General features: G+C 33.0%; 1 protein-coding gene across 1 annotated transcript in view; it reads left to right on the forward strand.

Annotated features, from left to right (window-relative positions):
• Nucleotides 1-3,076: 3,076 nt before the first annotated feature.
• Nucleotides 3,077-18,248, forward strand: part of LOC129085026 (ovostatin homolog 2-like) — a 40,303-nt gene continuing 25,131 nt past the window's right edge. Inside the window, exons 1-14 of the mRNA XM_054591440.1 lie at nt 3,077-3,331; nt 3,643-3,826; nt 4,328-4,484; nt 5,739-5,791; nt 6,174-6,194; nt 6,608-6,776; nt 7,264-7,348; nt 10,240-10,357; nt 14,112-14,223; nt 14,836-14,945; nt 15,282-15,440; nt 16,100-16,327; nt 17,289-17,343; nt 17,786-17,931. Coding sequence (XP_054447415.1) covers nt 3,267-3,331; nt 3,643-3,826; nt 4,328-4,484; nt 5,739-5,791; nt 6,174-6,194; nt 6,608-6,776; nt 7,264-7,348; nt 10,240-10,357; nt 14,112-14,223; nt 14,836-14,945; nt 15,282-15,440; nt 16,100-16,327; nt 17,289-17,343; nt 17,786-17,931 — 1,662 coding nt within the window. The 5' untranslated portion in view covers nt 3,077-3,266. The remainder of the gene's footprint in view (nt 3,332-3,642; nt 3,827-4,327; nt 4,485-5,738; nt 5,792-6,173; nt 6,195-6,607; nt 6,777-7,263; nt 7,349-10,239; nt 10,358-14,111; nt 14,224-14,835; nt 14,946-15,281; nt 15,441-16,099; nt 16,328-17,288; nt 17,344-17,785; nt 17,932-18,248) is intronic.

Consider the following 18,248-nt stretch of genomic DNA (forward strand, 5'->3'; position numbering starts at 1 on the left):
TCTAATGAACAAACTGAACTAACAAGGAAAATGGGGACAGACTCATAGATGGAGAGCAGGATGAGAGCTAAGGAGGGGGAAGGTTAGGGGGGTTGAGGGATTGAGCAAAAATGAAAAAGGACTTGTGGACATGGACAAGAGAGTAGTGATTGCTGGGAAGAAGGAAGTATATGGGAATTAATGGTAATGGAAAAAATACAATAAAGAATCAACCAAAAAAATTTAAAAAGTAATATTTCAAGTCTTTGCCTCAAAATCAGCTCAGCAGTGCTAGGAAAATAAACCAATATTGCCCCCTGCCTGATGAGGAGCACCAAGCTTGAGTAGTAGAGTAGCCAGCCGGATCTTCACCAGCCTTTCTTGACTATCTTCTTTCCCTTTGTAGATAGTTTTTCTGTATAATTTTAGCAATATCTATGATATCAAATGTTATGTATACGGTGTGATGATACATCTTCAACTTTTTTCAGAGCACCAGATTCATTATTTTAACTGTCTACTGGGTATCACAGTTCTGTTGTACTGCAGTAACCTCACACTTAACATATCAAAGTTAAATCAGCACTTCATTTACATGTTCATTTTGTCTTCTTTTTCTTGCCTAATTGCAACAGCATTCATGATCATTGTCAATTTTTCTCTCTCTTCTTCATCCCCATATCAAAACCACCTCAAGTTCTAACAACTGGAGTAAAAATACATTGTATATTATTGCCATTGTTCAAGCCCTTACCTAGGTAACTTAGCATAGTCTTTGAGCAGACTCATACTTCTTTAACAACTAATTTACTCTCACTCATTTCTGTTTTCTCTGAAGTACAGAACTATTATATTCATTACTTTTCAAAATAGCATTCAAACTTCTAATACAAGAGAAACATTTTTAAAAAGCCAATTATAATCTTTTATCTGTAGGTTTATTTAATGTCATTTCATACCACACTCTTTTCTTCACTAAAACTAAACCGACTATTATTTTATTTTATTTTTTTCCATTGTACTATTTAATACCTCCACAAGCAATAAATAAGCTTGTAATTATTACATATTATTTATAATTGTTCAAAGCATTTTTATAATGACATCTCACTTTTATCTTCACAACACCATGTGAGAAAGAAAACAAGGATGTTAGAATCCCTACTCTGTAGCTCAGAAGAGTGGAGCCCAGGGAGATTTAATGGCTTGATCAAGGCCTCAGGAATTTAGTACCTGGTGATGGATAAAGATATCAAAGGTGAATGTGGTATCTCACCAGCAAATTCTGTGCTCTGGTGAGGCTACGTGAAGAGACATGTTCTTGAATGCGATCTAGTTACTCTGACAAACCTTACTTTTCTACTTCCAATTAATTTACATAACATTGTAATAAAAGTCTACCATTAGCTGTTCTATTGATAAGCAGGAGCATTACTGAGTTGCATGCTAGAACGCCCACTTGGGGCATTGGCTCTGACTGGGGAGAGTTGTGCTTATGTATGTTGTAAATCATACAACATTTACTTATAATCTTATAATTTTCTTCAGAAGCTGTTATTGCAGTAACAACTCCTCCAGTTTTTACCCTATCTGAAAAAAATCATAATCAAGTTAGTATTTCCAACTCAAAACCTCTTTATTAAATTCTTTTCTAATGTCTTTCCTATATGTCTTTTTAATGTGATTCCACTGAGCATTGTTTATAGTTTCAATAGAATAGTCTTTGTATCACATGGAATTGCAATTTATGTTTACATGTCTTGTTGAGTGGACAGTAAACTAATCTAAGAAAATAAGTGGTCTCACTCATCTATCATCAGAAACTGGATGAATGTTAAGTCCTCCCCCATGTACATTCTCATAATGTCCTATAGTTCATTTTCCTCTGTAACCTTGCCTTAACTGGAATGAAATAATTAATTGTGCAATTAGTTCTTAGGTTCTACTTTTCCTGATAAAATAACTCCAACAACTTATATTCACCTCTTCACTACAACCATCTACCATAATTCCATCAGATAGTAAGTAATCAATAAATATGTACTAAATGAATGTGTGAAAAAGAAGTATTTCCATAGCAGGAAACACCAATAACCTAAAAAGTATTGAGTCTGTAAAGTGATGATGATGTAATATCTGTTTTCTATTACATATCTCTTCGTTCAGTAGAAACATACTAAGCACAGTACATAGAACATAGTACATTAATCCATGTCCTATTGTATCATTACCTGTGAAAATATCCTTCAGCCTCATTTACTTTATAATTGTTAAAAGATAGTCTTCCTAATCACTTACTGTCTGGGTGACCCTATGAAAATTAACCATTTTTTCTGATACTGTATTTTTCTTATCTGTAAAATAAAAATAAATAATAAATTTAAAATTGTACTTTCTGAAGATTAAGTGATATACTGTCAATATGAGCACCTAGCACATGGTCTGCTCTTTATTAAGTACTCAGCCAATACCCCTCCTCTTCAGCAGTTCTGCACTTGCTTTGTGGTCACTCTTCCTCCCTTCCCCACCTCCCATTCTTCCTCCTTCCCTTTCCCTTTTCCTCTCTTCCCTTCTGTACTAGAAGGAAGCTCTTTTAGAGAACTGTGTCTTATTCATCATGTTATCTCTAGAAACTAACACTATTTTTAATGTTGTATTCTGTATTATAAAGTTATAAAAAATAACTTACTGGTTTCAATTATCTGTAAAATGAGCCAGTACTGAGATACCTATTTGCATCTGGGTTTTGGCAACATCAAATATGCTACTTCTCTCAGAAGCCTGGAACTTTCACCTTCTGAGCATTGGAACAGCCACAGCTCTTTGTAGGGGCAGTTTTCTTCAAGTGCTAATTCCTAAAAAATAATGCTTTTGATATTGTGGTCAGCCCTGCTGAGTGAGGAACTGAATTAAATTAATGAACTCCTAAGTGTCATCCAACTGTTTTCTTTGTTTTTCTTTCTTCCTGTCCATCTGTGCTGCTAATTCCAAAAACAGAGCAGCATCAGTGATTTTAAGAAGGAAGCCCTATATCAATTAACAGCCCTTGAGCAATAATGGAAAAGGTGATTTAAGTGTGACTGGTGGTTTTCATATTTGCTCCAAGAAAGTAATTGATACGTCACTGTCTTGCTATAAAAGCGACACCATACAGAGAGATGCAGAGTAGAAGGAAGGAAAGGCTGTGGAGAGTTGAGGCAACTGACTTCTAGTCTGAGAAAAAGAGACACAAAGAGACAGAAAGAATAATTATTTTGAATTCTTTATTGTTCAGGCATTGGGATAAAATGTTGCCCATTGGTTTTCTGAGCACCTTTTGGCTTCATTTTATAGTTTCTGTGGCTTCAGAACCGTAAGGGAATATTATATTCTTTATTCATATTAGAATACTAGTAAAATGACCCTATTAAATATGCTCTGTATAAAAATTTGGTATTTTACCACTTCTGAGACTGAGTACTTGTTTGCTTTATAAATTTTAAGCAAGTGTATGAATGGAATTGACATGTTTTTCTTAAGATAACTCTCTCTGAATACTCAGAGTTTACCATAATGGAAAATGTGTATGTTTCATGACTATTTCAACAAATTAACATTGTTTTTTATGCATGCTTTGGATTTCTCTTGCACTTGCTGAGAGTGCTGGTTTCTTTCTTTGCACAGGCAATATATTCTATGGGTCTCCTCAGTGATTCAGAGTCACTCTACAGAAAAGGCCTGTCTGCACCTTTTAAATCTTAATGAGTCTGTGTCCTTGAATATTGTCTTAGAGTATGAAGGAGTCAATACCGTTATTTTCAACCAGTCTGTGGATGAGGAGAGCTTCTATGCTTGTGCAGATTTCAAGGCGAGTACTGAATTTACCATTTCACAACTTTAGATAGGAACATGAAATTTTTATTTAAAATGTAGTTTCAGAGGGATAACAAACCTTGATTTCAGATGAATTATGGAAGCTTTGGAATAAAACTAGGGAATTTCTGAGAGGCATAAAATAAAATGAAAATTAGCATAGGCAAAAAAATGTGAAATATTACCATTTTTCTATTATAGGGGATGATTATAGGACATAATCACTGCTTTTTGATAGAATTGTTTAAAAATATGAGAAAACAGAATCTAAGACTTAGGGCAACAAAATAATATGAAGAAGACATAAAAAGTTTATTAGAAACTATTCTCATGCTAGGGAAAGAAATTGTAACAAGTAGTCACCAAGGCTCTCATTGAGAAATAACCCTTAGGGGCTTACAAGGCTCTCTCAGGCTGAGAAACTAAATAAAGACATTGTTCACGTTCTAAATGCCTAAAAATAATTGTCCCATTCTCTCTTCTTTAACATAAACAGGTTTCTCAAAAGTCCTCTAAACAGTTAGCTTTTGTGACATTGTTGGCTAAGGGGGATACTCTTAAAATGTTTGAGAGAAGGTCTGTAGCAGTCACTTCAGAAGAGACAGTAACCTTTGTGCAGACAGATAAACCCATCTACAAACCTGGAGAGAAGGGTAAGTCAATATTCATGTTTCTTTTGTATTGTTGACATTAAGAACACATTCTTCAAGTTTAGAGCAATCCAAACACAGGAATTTTAGTCTTAAATTTATTCTTAATGTTATGAGGTCATGTATTTCTAGGCTTTTTACTGGCTGACTGGCTCAATTGTAAAATAATTCCCTCCAACTCCAGCAACTGAATGCTTTGCTTCTTAAAATTTTGCAGGCCATTTTTACTTTGTACAAATTTTAGTAACAGGCTTACATAGCATAGGATGTGGAACAAAATTATTTGGCTTGAATTATTGTTCCATAATTTACTAGTTGGGTAAACTAGTTAAATCTCTATTTAGACTCAATGTTTTTATCTGTAGAATGAAGATAATTAAAGTATCTCATTTATACAAATATTGTGAGAATAAAATAGGGTAGTGTAAAACACTACCTAACACATAATAAAGACTTCATAAGTGATATTTTATTACTATTACTGTTCTTCATATAAGTAGAAGTAATCATAAATATGAAACCCAAAGCAGAGCCCTTCTATTTTCTTTATTTTTTAGGTAAAAGATAGCAGAAACAAACACCACCAAGGGTTCAGAAAGACATGTTTTTTGTCCCGACTCTTTTAATAAATTACTGGCTTCTGCCAAGCAAATTCTGATGTGAGAGATCTTTAGCTTTCTCATTTGTAAAATAGAGGGTTAAATGAGAGCATCTATACATTTTGTTCTGAGATTATATATGCTTAAGATTTATTGAAAATAAGTAAAAGAATTAAAGCAAAATAATGTGATGAGCCTTTTGCTGCATTATATTTTGTCTCTGGACTCATTAAAGTGCTATGACGACAGGTGTGTGTACAAAAGTATGTAAAATGGTTTTCTAGAATTCTCCTAAAATTAATAGACAGTAATGTTTGCTAGCATAAATACATTTTTCCAGAAAAATTATGTCTAACTCCTACCGTAAATATTTTACCTTTGTCCTTCTATGACTAATTCTGCCACCAGTTCCAGCGGTGGCAGCAGCTAGTGTCAGCTTTGGTAACAACCAGCATCATCAACATAAAGAATTACAAATGTGCAATAAGAAATCTTTCCAAATGAAACTCAAATCTCAAAAGATCAAATCAGAGCAGGGGGAGAAGGAAGGACAATATTCTTTGATAGCAAGGCAATTAATTTCCATGTCTTTTTGTAAGCAAGCGTACCTGGGAGAGAAATAATAAGAAAAACATATCATCCCTCTCTTTTCTTTCAGTTCAAGTTCGCATTGTGACACTGAATACCAAGTTCATACCTGTTGAGGATTTGGTGAGTTCAGTAATTTTTTATGATACTATTAAATGTAAGCAAATTAAACATTTATTGCTATGTAAAGTGTCATCAGGAAGCTTTTCATAAGTATTAAAATAGATTCTAGCATGGAGAACTATATAGGTATAGTTGCATTGCTAAACCTCACATTTAAACACAAAATTTTCTATTATCATGAGTTAATTTATACTTCTTTAAGACTTTTCATTATGTATGGAAAACATGGGTTGCATTACACCTTTAGCAATAGAAACTTTGCCCTCTGGGAAATTGAAGACTAAGTCCCAATACTTAAGTCAAATAATCCTTATAAATGCAATAAGTGGCCAAAAAACAATGTACTATTACAATATTAACTTGCATTTTTTTCCCTTTTCAGTATCCTTTAGTCACAATTCAGGTAAGAGATTGATTTTTTTCATTTCTATCATTTTAATATTCAGATAAATAGTGATTTGTGTTTAGTTTTTATTATGCATAGTTATAAATTCAGATAAATCTATATATACACAAGACATTAAGACATTAGATGAAGATCTAAATAGAGGGCTGTCACTTTTAGTAAAAGCTTTGTGGAAAATGCAGTAACTTAGGTTTTAGAATTAGAACTATGCTTTTTCTTTCATCTTTTTTGGACTTACGAGAGATATGCTATAAGATTGAATTTGAACATTAAGGAAAGTGTGTTGACAATTTGAGTCATCAGTTCAGTAAAATGTTAGAACTTCCCTTAATTGCAGAAGGTAACAAATAAAGAAACAAAGGATAATACTCTCATATAACTTCTGTTTTTATTTCTTCTTTATTTTCTAGGATCCTCAAAACAACAGGATTTTTCAATGGAAAAATGTGACTTCTTTTCAATATATTACCCAGCTCTCATTCCAATTGATTTCAGAACCAATGTTTGGCGATTACTCTATTGTTGTGTCAAGGACAACAGGAAAGATGTTGATACACCAATTTACTGTTAATAGATATGGTATCCAATACTTACAGTTGTTCTATATAAATGAAGATTTCAAAGGACTCAACAAACTTTTATGTTAGAATTAGGAAACGTAGGAGAAGCTTGATTTGGTGTTCTGCCTTTGTCCTTTCTTGGCCTTTCCTGCTTTGTCTTCTTTCTTGTTCCTCACCCCTTGCCTGTTTCCTTTTTCTGACCTCTGCCTTTTTTTTCTAAGAAATACCTCATTTTATAGAACCCACACAATCTTCCAGGAAAAATCTAAAAGATTACAACAAATAAAATGTAGAGTTATGAGAATAAAGAAAAGAGGAATAATTAATCATGAATGAGACACCATCATTTACTGGTGCCACACAGAATTTGGGACAATTGAAGCGTTGTCTATACAGATGTATACAGAGAAAAATATTGTGTATAAGAAGCATATTTAGTTACATAATTGCAGTGTTTTGTTCTCCAGTGATTGTGGGGGTTGAACTATATTTCCCTTTGTTTCCAGTGTTGCCTAAGTTTGAAGTAAAGGTCAATGTACCTCAAACAGTAACTATTTCAGATGAAGAATTCCCAGTAGATGCATGTGCTAAGTAAGTATTTATTCAGAAGATTTGACTCCGCAGGTCAATAGAGAATGAGAAATGAAATTAACCATGTAACTTTAATTATTTATTTGCTCACATCACAATTATCAGACAAGAAATGGATGGTGGTTGTAAGTTATTTTATAAACACAAAGGAAAACATAAGAAATTACCTTTAATTAACTCTTTTGACATGATTAATATTGGGATTTATTTTTCTCCAATCTTTTATGAAGTTTCCACAATTGGAATCATAATTTTCTACCCACTATAATTAAGAGGACATGTCCCTATGTTATGCCAGTCTTTTCATGAATTCCAGTTTGTTGCTACACAAATGTCTCTATATGACATTCTAAATTTACTTAACCATTCTTTTACTCTAGAACATGTAAGCTGTTCTATTTTGTTTTTCTAGTAATAAATAATATAGTATACGTCTTTGTGTATACATGTGTAAGAAGTACTTTTTGAATTAAAAATTACTTAAGGAAAATTGCCAGAATTGGAATTGCCAAAACAAAATGTATAACATTCTTTTAGTCTTTCAATTGTCACATTGCTCACCAAATATTTCGTGCCAATGTATAATTCTAGCTGCTGGTACAGAATAATTTAACATTTATTAAATGCCAAATACTATGCTAAGCATTGCATTTATTATATTCTCACCACAATGCTATGAGATAGGAGCTATTATCATTTTCACTTTATATAAAAAGATAAGACACAGAGAACTAAAATAACTTTTTAACATTAAGGGAGCTTTTTGATGGCAGAAATTGGATTTAGATCTATGCTATTTGACTAAAGAACGACTCCCCTAATCAAAACCTCTGTTGTAACTTATGTAAACAAGTAAAATATTAATATTTGCCATATTTTTAACCACTGTTTAATTGATGAATGCAAATTACTTGCCTTTGAAACTTTCAGTAGTATATCAAAGATACATTGGGTAAAGAGCTATCTAATGAACAGATGGGACTAGTGCTCACAGATACCACGAAGAATCCTGAAAAATATTTTTTAGCTTTTTTATAGTATTTAAAATATTCTTTGGACTCTAGGAAAATAACCATAATATTTTTTGAGTTTCAAAAAGAGTGAACATATGTCAGAATTTAATAAATGTGCTATTGAGAGATCATAGATTATCTGTGTTAAAAAAATAATGGGATAATGAACGTAAGTTTGAAGAAATCCAAGACCCTAAGCTGGCTTCACTTGAAAACCAGACAACAAAGGTAGAAATGTCAATGGGATTAACATCTATAATTTACCTGCCCAATGGTATGCTAAAAACACATACCAGAAGAACCAAAATATTTAGGAAGCATCACCTTCATAAAAGACTTGCTAAACTAAATACTGACATGGAATTGGGACTTTCTGAAACTTCTTTAACATTATATTCCACTTCAATTTGATAGTAAATAATATTTTAGTATTAGCAATAATAATGTACTGCAATAGGACCAGACAGTTGAGACAGGAGCTGTGCATGCTAGAGGTTATTCCTGGGCAGCCATGAGAAAATGATGAACAGAAGTGGTGTGTCTAGAAGTTAACGTCAGTGAATCAGTTGCCTACCTCAAGTTGTACAACACTGCGCTTGTGCACTGTTTGTTTAGTATTCCCTTAGGACTTACTTAGCTTGGAACAACTAGAAAAAACAACAGCAAATTAGATTATTTTGGCAAACAACTTCAGAAATGACTTATGCTTTTAAGAATGAAGAAAACTTACTGACAGGCAGGGATATTAATAAACAATTGAGTTAAAGCTTAACAAAAGATTTTAAGTCAAAACAAAGAATGTTTATTTTGACCTGCATGAAAATTTAAGCTACATATTTCATAGGCATGTGTTAATTTGTAGATAATGCTATAATAAAAGTTTTATTTTATAAATAAAAGACAGTAAGAAATAAGATATTTCAGGTATAATTTACTCTTGAATCTCTTTCATATGTAATTGATATTTAGAGCTGACAGAAGAGTTTAATGATTTAGGCTGAATCAAAATCTCAGAAATATTAAGAATTTTCATAGAGAGAAATGAATTAGTGGAATGGAAAGAACATGGACTTGGAGTGAGGAAGATGTGAGTTTAAATTTTAATTCCATCAATTACAATATGGAGAAGTGAGTTACTTGACCTCAGTTTACTAATCTGTAAAATGGGATAATATACCTACATCTCAAAGTTACTAGGAAAAATAAATACGATAATGTATGTAAACATCAGATATATACCAGTATCCAACAATTAGAAGAAAGGTATTATAATGGATACATTTAATTATATTGAGTTTTGCTATATAATAATTTCACATTTGTTACCTGTTTTTCTGAATCTTAGTGGACCAAATCCTCAACTAACAACAACAACAACAAAAATACACCTCAAATCAATTGTATTTGCCTTTGATGAAGCTTTTAAAAAACTTATATTTTTTGTATGTTTTAGGGAAAAAATGAGATATTTATTTAACCTTACCTCATAAAGACACTATACTTTTGGTCAAAGCATATTTATTTTACATATATATTTTCTGATAAGAAAAAAGTGTTACAATTTGTATTTTTTATAAGATTAAAATACAATTTTAAAAGTTCAATTTAATCATTAAATTATAGTCACCAAAATTTTAGAGTCTACATTACCTTGAATATGATTTTTTAAAAAGCGGTTGAATCCTGCTGACAGATTAAATGCCAAATTTACTCTAAATCCTGTAGGGGCAATATCACCAATAAGTGAGAATTCCTAATGGAATTTGGTCATTGGTGTCCTCATAGGTTAGAGATTTTATATACAATTTCTGAAGAAGGCCATAAAATATTACCGTGATTTTGTTCATCTATAATTACCAATACACCTTCTCTTACTAGATACACCTTTGGCCAGCCTGTGCAAGGGAAAGCCCAAATCCAGGTGTGCAGAGAATATATTTCTTCCGGAAATTGTGACAAAGACAACAATGAACTATGTGAACAATTTATTATACAGGTACAGATCATAATCTTTACTCTAAAAGAAGTTCTTGTTCATTTCATTATTATTCTTTCTTTGATTTATTTTTATAGAAGGGATATAACACTTTTCATTTTGTGGATAATGAAGGTTGCAGTTAGATAATGTAAAGAATGAGGAAGAAAATAGTGTTTAACAGTTGTCTCTTATCTCTAGGCTATGTAAATTGTTGCCCACCTATAGATTAATGAAATCTATCATTGAAAGCTCTCATTGGCTTCCTCGTTTTTATATTCTATGGGTGACCTCCCTGATCTTTGGGGAATCATTAGTTATCCTTTAAACAAATGAATCCCTCATCATATTCCCCATGGAACCTAGAATTATTCTTATGAAAAAAGGTAATTTGCAAACTTCTCTGCGATCCAGAGTAACTACATTTATTACTTTAGATTTAAAGTTCACTTTTGAAGCCACCATTTGCTTTCTCAGTCTGCAGCATTTTAACCTTAGGTGAACAACTCTGCCCATCTCTTTGAAAATCACCTTTGTACTCCAAAAAGTGAAATTTGTATACACTGCACAGCTTATATTTTAAATCTGATTGTCCTGAAGTTACTCACCAAATCTGATACACACCTTTTAAGTAAATGTCAATATTTGGTAAACATGGACAGAGACTTGCCTTTTTTTTATTGTTCAGTTACTGTTGTCCCCATTTTTCCCTCATTGCTCTACCTACCCTGCCCTCTCCCCTACTCCCGCAGTTAGTCCCCACCCTGTTGCCCACATCCATGGGCCTTTTAGACATGTTCTTTGTCTAGACCCTTCCCCTTCTTTCCCCTTATTATCTCTCTACTCCCTCCCCTTTGGTCACTCTCAGTTTGTTCCTTAGTTCCATGTCTCTGCTTGTTTGTTTTGTTCATTAGGTTCCACTCATGGGTGAGATCATATGGTGTTTGCCTTTTGCTGCCTGGTTTACTTCATTTACCATAATGCTCTCCAGTTCCATTCATGTTGTCGCGAAGGGCAGGAGTTCCTTTCTTCTTTCTGCTGTGTACTATTCCATTGTGTGAATGTACCACAGTTTTTTGATCCACTCATTTACCAATGGGCACTTAGGTTGTTTCCAGCACCTGACCACTATAAACAATGCTGCCGTGTTGTACACTGCAGTGCACAGTTCTTTTGTATTGGTGTTTCAGGATTCTTAGAGTATAAGCCTGGCAGTGGAATCACTGGATCAAAAGGCAGTTCATCTCTAGTTTTTTGAGGAAATTCCCCATGGAACTGAGAATTATCCTTAATATGATATGAAATAATGGCTTTCCACAGCAGCCACACCAGCCTGCATTCCCACCAACAGTGCACTAGTGTTCCCTTATGTCCACATCCTCACCAGCACTTGTCGTTTGCTGATTTGTTAATGATGGTCATTCTGACTCGTATGAAGTGGTATCTCATTGCAGTTCCAATTTGCATCTCTCTGCTGGCTAGTGATGCTGAGCATCTTTTCATATGTCTATGGGCCCACTGTATGTCCTCCTTGGAGAAGCAATATTTTCACCAATGTATCTCCTAGGGCAGGAGATAGAGAGGAAGGAATGAACAGATGGGACTGCATCAACTTAAAAAGCTTCTGCATGACTAGGGAGGACATCAGCAAAAAGGAAAGGGAATCAACAATATAGGAAAACATACTTGCCAATGATACCTCAGATGAGGGGTTGATCTCCAAAATATATAAGGAACTCATACAAACTCAACACAGGAAGACAAACAATCCCATTAAAAAATGGGCAGGGGACCTGAACAGAAACCTATCTTTCAAGTAATAATTACAGACTAAGAAAGGCTGTGTGGAATTTTTCAATATCAACTGCATATTATTGTGTGTAATATAATTTACCAAGTGATGGGTGTTCATTCCAGCTAATGTTTTGTATTTTCCCCCAGTGTGAAAAATATAGCAATAAACAATCTGCTAAAATTATCTCTTTTATGTGAGAGGTTTTATGTATTTGAACGCATTACTTAGAGCTGGTTTTCTGAGTCAAAGTAGATGGTGATAGATAAATAGATAGATGATAGATAGAATCATATCATTTTAATTTAAAAAATATTAGCATGCTGTCCAAAAATGTATAAGGTTTCAAGTTCCTGTCAGCAATATATGTATACTATATTTCCCAAATCACTATCAAATACATATATATAGCTTAAAATTTTTGTCATTTTCATAGACACAGTTATTTTGTCTATGCATTACTAGTGAGTTTGAGCATATTTTTATATTTTTGTTATCAGTTTGTATTTGTTTTTAAAAACTCAATTATTCTTGCCTTTCTTGTTTCTGTGGAAAATAAACTTTCATTTTAAATATTGTCCTCTAGCTTCTAAGCAAACACTGTTTTTAGTCTGTTCTTTAAATATTGACTTTGATTGTGGTATACTTGAAATACCAAAGTTTTTAATGTTTCTGGGTTCTCAACTTCAGAAAAAGGTTTCACCTACCACTGTGCTATACATGTAACTAAGTAAGATTTTAAAATTTTCACTAGCCAGGATAAAGTAGTTATTGATTATGTTGTAAAATAAGAAATTTGGCTTTCTTCCAGATGAATATTTGTGTTAGCACCTAGTCTTATACAATTTTGTCTCTTCTTTATTCTAAATCATGCTTATAGTTTATTTTGTTATTCTTACTCTGACTTCTGTTTTTATTTCTTTCTAATACTATTTTTGTGTTCCCAAGTAATTCATTTTCGTTTTTTCTTTAATCCTTTTCCATAAAAGTTTAGTTTATATTGCTGGTTTTAAAAAATGTTAATTGCTTCATTTTGTTAAAAACAATGTTCTACACTTTCCTTATCCATAAGTAAACACCATAGACTTTGATACAAAGCAGTTTTTCTTGACACTAGATTCATATTGATGTACCTTACATTTTCTGTTTGACTCAGTACTACTTGAATTTTTTTCTTAGTTTGAAAGCAATTTAAGGTTCTTTTGAGTATTTTTATTATTTCTTTTTAATTTGATTATATTATCAGATAATGTCATTAGAGAAATAGTAAAATTGCCTTTCTTGTTGTTGTTGATCTTATAGTCGATGGTTCAGAGGAGGACATACTCTGAAATTGGAATGATTGATTAGTCCTAAAACCTTCTCACTGTGTGACTTTAGGCAGATTATACAACCTACCCATGCTTCAGTGTGTTCAGCCATATAATGGATCACAGTATCCAACTCATATGGTAGTTTTCATAATCAAATGAATTGATATATCTTTATAAAAGTTTAAATTTAAATTGAATAAATATTTTTATTTTAAATATAACTAAATCTATATTTTTCTAATTACTGTCACCAATGAAAGAGTATCCATAGATTTTTTTTTTCTTATTTTAAATGACTAGATTATATTAAATCATGTTGTGGTGTTACACATTTGAAGACTGATTCTATTCCATCTGTTATTAGTGTCTCTCAGGATGGTTTTAATTTATCTTTAAAATACCATTCAGTTTTATTTTTATCTTTTAATTTGTTTCCATCTACATGGTTTCTTAGAATAACCCTAATATACAATATCTCATTATTATGTTTTATTTGCTGATGAGAACTCTCCTCCCTCAATCTTTTGTAATTTTGTGGTCATTTCAACAAGTGTGTGATATAGAGCCACGGGGTTGGTGAAGAGAGATGTATACCTGTGCTAAAACTCCATAATCTTTAAAGACTTTTGAATCCCTAACTTTTTCATTGTACCTTCTCTTTATTTTTCAGTTGAGAGATGGTTGTGTTTCTCAAGTTGTAAATACAAAAGCTTTTCAACTCTACCATTCTGGATTTTTCATGTTATTTCATATCACTGTAACTGTTACAGAAACTGGAACAGGTAACGGTCATGATTTATGGGCAACCCGAGAATATATGCAGCTTATTGGGGGGAAGTTGTTTTTTTTTAATTAATAAATAAAATTTTATTGTATTTCTCCATTACATTTAGCTCCCTTATATCCCACCCCCACAATCACCACACTGTTGTCCATGTCTATAAGTCCTTTATCCTTTTTTCTCAATCTCTTCACCCCCTAACCCACCCCCCAATTATTGTCATCCTGATCTTTATTGATGAGTCTCTGTTTCTATTTTGCTTGTTAGTTCAGTTTGTTCATTATATTCCACATATGAATAAAATCATATAATATTTGTCTTTTGCTGACCAGTTTATTTCACTTAAAATAATGTCCTCCAGGTCCATCCCTGCTGTCACAAAGAGTAAAATTTTCTTTTTTTTTTTTACACCTGTGTAGTAGTCCATTGTGTAAATGTCCCATAGTTGTTTTATCCACTCATCTACTGATGGACACTTGGGCTGCTTCCATATCTTGGCAATTATAAATAATTCTTCAGTGAACATAAGGGTGCTTATATTCTTTCAAATTAGTGTTTTGGGTTTCTTTAGATATATTGCATCATCTCTGACACCGTTTTTCATTTCTTACAGGTGTGCAGATCAGTGAAAAGACTTCTATCCCTATCACTCAACTTCTTGGGAGTGTGAACTTTGAGAACATGGACCCTTTCTATAGAAGAGGAATTCCTTATATAGGCACTGTAGGTTTTACTAAATAATATATGCTCTCATTTCATTTTCTTGGATAAATAGGTTGCCTTTTGAAATTTTCTGGACATTTTTTCCCACTTCCATAATGCATTTGTGACATTACTGCATCCAGTATACTAGGAAAAGTCCTAGGCTTAAAGAAAATGATAAATAAAATTATAATTGTTTCCATAGTATATATTGTTTAATGGAATATCTGTGTGTTACAATTTAAGAAACTTACAAATAAATGATTACATTTATTAACAGAAAATCCCTTCTCAGCAGAAATGTGACATTTTGAATTTTAAAATGTAATGCTTCTTTTTTTTTTTTTTTGGGTACAGCTTAAATTTTCTGGTCCTAATAATGTCCCAATGGCAAATGAGTTACTGCAATTGGAGCTCAATGACAAACTTATAGGAAATTACACCACAGACGAGAATGGTGAAGCTCAGTTATCCATTGACACTTCAGACATGTTTGATCCAGAATTCCGCCTGAAAGTAAGACATCAAAGAGATGCAGTCCCACAGAGGATTGAAATGTTAGGAATTTTGAACATTAGGAATGTCTTACAAGATAACTTGTATTGACAATGCATTTCAACACAGTTTTAAAATTAGGGTATTTTATATAATTGCTTGTTTATTAGATAATGCATGAGAATACTTATTTAAGAGGATAAGGTAATAATAGCCTATTATAACATAAATTGACAATCTATTTTCTTCTGTAAAACTAGAAATAGCTCATCAAAATGTTTTGACTTCTTTGATCATTTTATGCATATACTAGAAATCTTGATACTATGATTTCTCTTTTTCTGCTTCTTAAACAGAATTTTACAATTAAACAATTTATCGGTGTTCAAATGTAGCTGAAAGGCAACAGGACCTAGAGCTATTCTGTGACTTCAATTAAAAAGTAAAAATAAACAATTCATTGTAAGCCTAATAAAATAGACATACAATCATGGTCATGTTTTGTATACAAAAAAGAGGAGGATGCTTTTCTTATTTTAACTTCCCATAATGTTTGAAGTCAGCCACAGGTTGTTTTCTCCCTCCTTTGAAAGGATAAGAAGGCTTTTGTTCTGTAATAATTACTGTCCTTGAAAGGTTTATATAGCTCTAAGATCCTTTATTTTCTTTTATCTTATCAGGCCACATACATTCACCCCGAAAGCTGCCATGGTCCCGACTGGTTGACACCTGAGTATATGGATGCGCATTTCTCAGTCTCACGCTTTTATTCCCGAACCAACAGCTTCCTGAAGATTGTTCCTGAACCAAAGCCGCTTAGATGCAATCAACAAAAGATTGTTAGGGTGCACTATTCCCTAAACAGTGATGCATATAGGGACAATTCAGACATAACCTTCTTTTATTTGGTAAGTCTCAGCAAGTGGATTCTTGGATCTTGTCTGTCTGCTTAGCATAATGCAGTTTAGAACTTGTGAGTCGACCAATCTCACTTTGCTGGTGAATGCTATTGGAATGCTATTAAAAACAACCACAGAAACAAATAAACAAATACATAAAAGATCCAAGGCAATTTCAGTTTCCCTAAGGTAAAAAACTTACTCTTCAGAGTCTTCTATTTTAAGTATTTAATTATAACTCACATAAAGTAAATACTTATGCCCCTTTGTGAGAGTAAAATATCAGGCAAACACCAGACACTAAAGTAGAAGGCTGATTTTGATAATAAAAGAAGTTAGCCCTTTTGGCTCTGCCTTATACTTATTCATTTTGTCTCTAAAAGGCATATTGAAAAGTGAAAAGTTACAGATTTGGAAATTAAGACTTCTAATTAAAATTCTCCACCTTCTCCTTTTTTTTTCATGCAAGCTAGCTGACATTGGACAGATTGTTTAAACTCTAAGCCTTAGCTTCCTCAGCTGTATATTTGTAATTAAAAGTAATAAGACAATTCCTAAGGTAAGTATTATGTGTCAGGAAGAGTTACGAGGGCTTTACATGTGTTGACTCATTATTCAACGTTCTGGATAGCTCCATTTTATAAATAAGAGAACAGAGGCAAAGAATTGAAATGGCTTGACTTACTCAAAGCCAGGCAGTCTAAACAATTTCAGGGTGTTATGCACTCCCTTATACAGTGCACTGCACACTATTTGTCAGTGAGGTTCTAGCACACAATTGACTTTTAATCAATTGTAGTAACTTTCTCTGTTCTTTTCCAAGTTGTTCAAAGTCCATTGTTAATATTTGTTCATGGAAAATATCTCACCTGACAGAATAGAATTATCACTAGATTATTCATTATTTAGTAATTATATGATATGTTAAATAACATGATTTCACATATTGTGTTTTCTTTTTTCTGCACAGATGATGGCAAAAGGAACTATCTTCCTCAGTGGACAAAAGGAAATCAGAAACAAAGGTTTTTGCAATACATTTATTTTTTACTATGTATCCTACCTTCATTTTCCTTTATTTTTAAGGAAATGTTATAGTGACAGAGTCAAGAGGTTAGGTTAGAAGAGCGCTTAACACTGCAATTTGTAAATGAAGGGCAATATTTAGTGTGGCCCAAAATAACTTACTAAATATTTTGTTGAAGGAGATTTCAACTTGTTTCTCTTATTGCCAGCTTATCGATACATTATAGAAAAATGATGCCCAAAATCCAAATATCATTATTGCCTAAATCATGCAGTGCTCGTATTTGTATATATAGTTCCCATTAGTTAATTCATTTGCATTTAAAATAAAGCCCAATTTGCTTTTTCTATCCATAAGTCATTCTCTCTTATCTAAGTGAACGCAATGAGCCAGGAAACTTCTGGCATTGTATCTGTCGATGACATCTCCTATTTACACAGCTTGGAATGGAAACTTCTCATTCCCTATCGACGTCAGCGCTGATCTGGCTCCTGTGGCTGTCATGCTCGTCTACACCCTTCACCCCAGTGGGGAAATTGTGGCTGACACTGTCAAATTCCAGGTTGAAAAGTACTTTAAAAACAAGGTGACGTTTCTTCTGTTTCTTGCTGGTCCTGAGTGAAAGGAGTGAGCAGTTTTCTCCCTGTCACCTCCGTTCTGTAAACTATACATGGTACCCTCGCAGTAAATGTTGGTGTGACTGATCGTTAGGCGGATGAGAGAATCGGCAAGCAGAATGAATAACTTTTGACAGCAATGCCAATCCTGAGATAATGGGAGAATGGCCCTGTAAAGAGAGTTGAGGGTGACAGTAGACAGGAGAAAAATATAGGTACAAAAATCTATAAGTATTTATTTTGAAAAGATTGAGCATTTTATATGAAATTACCCTATGCTTATTCC

This window comes from Pteronotus mesoamericanus, unplaced genomic scaffold (genome assembly GCF_021234165.1).
Source record: "Pteronotus mesoamericanus isolate MK-2021 breed Mesoamerican mustached bat unplaced genomic scaffold, CSHL_Meso_final scaffold_21, whole genome shotgun sequence".
NCBI lineage: Eukaryota > Metazoa > Chordata > Mammalia > Chiroptera > Mormoopidae > Pteronotus > Pteronotus mesoamericanus.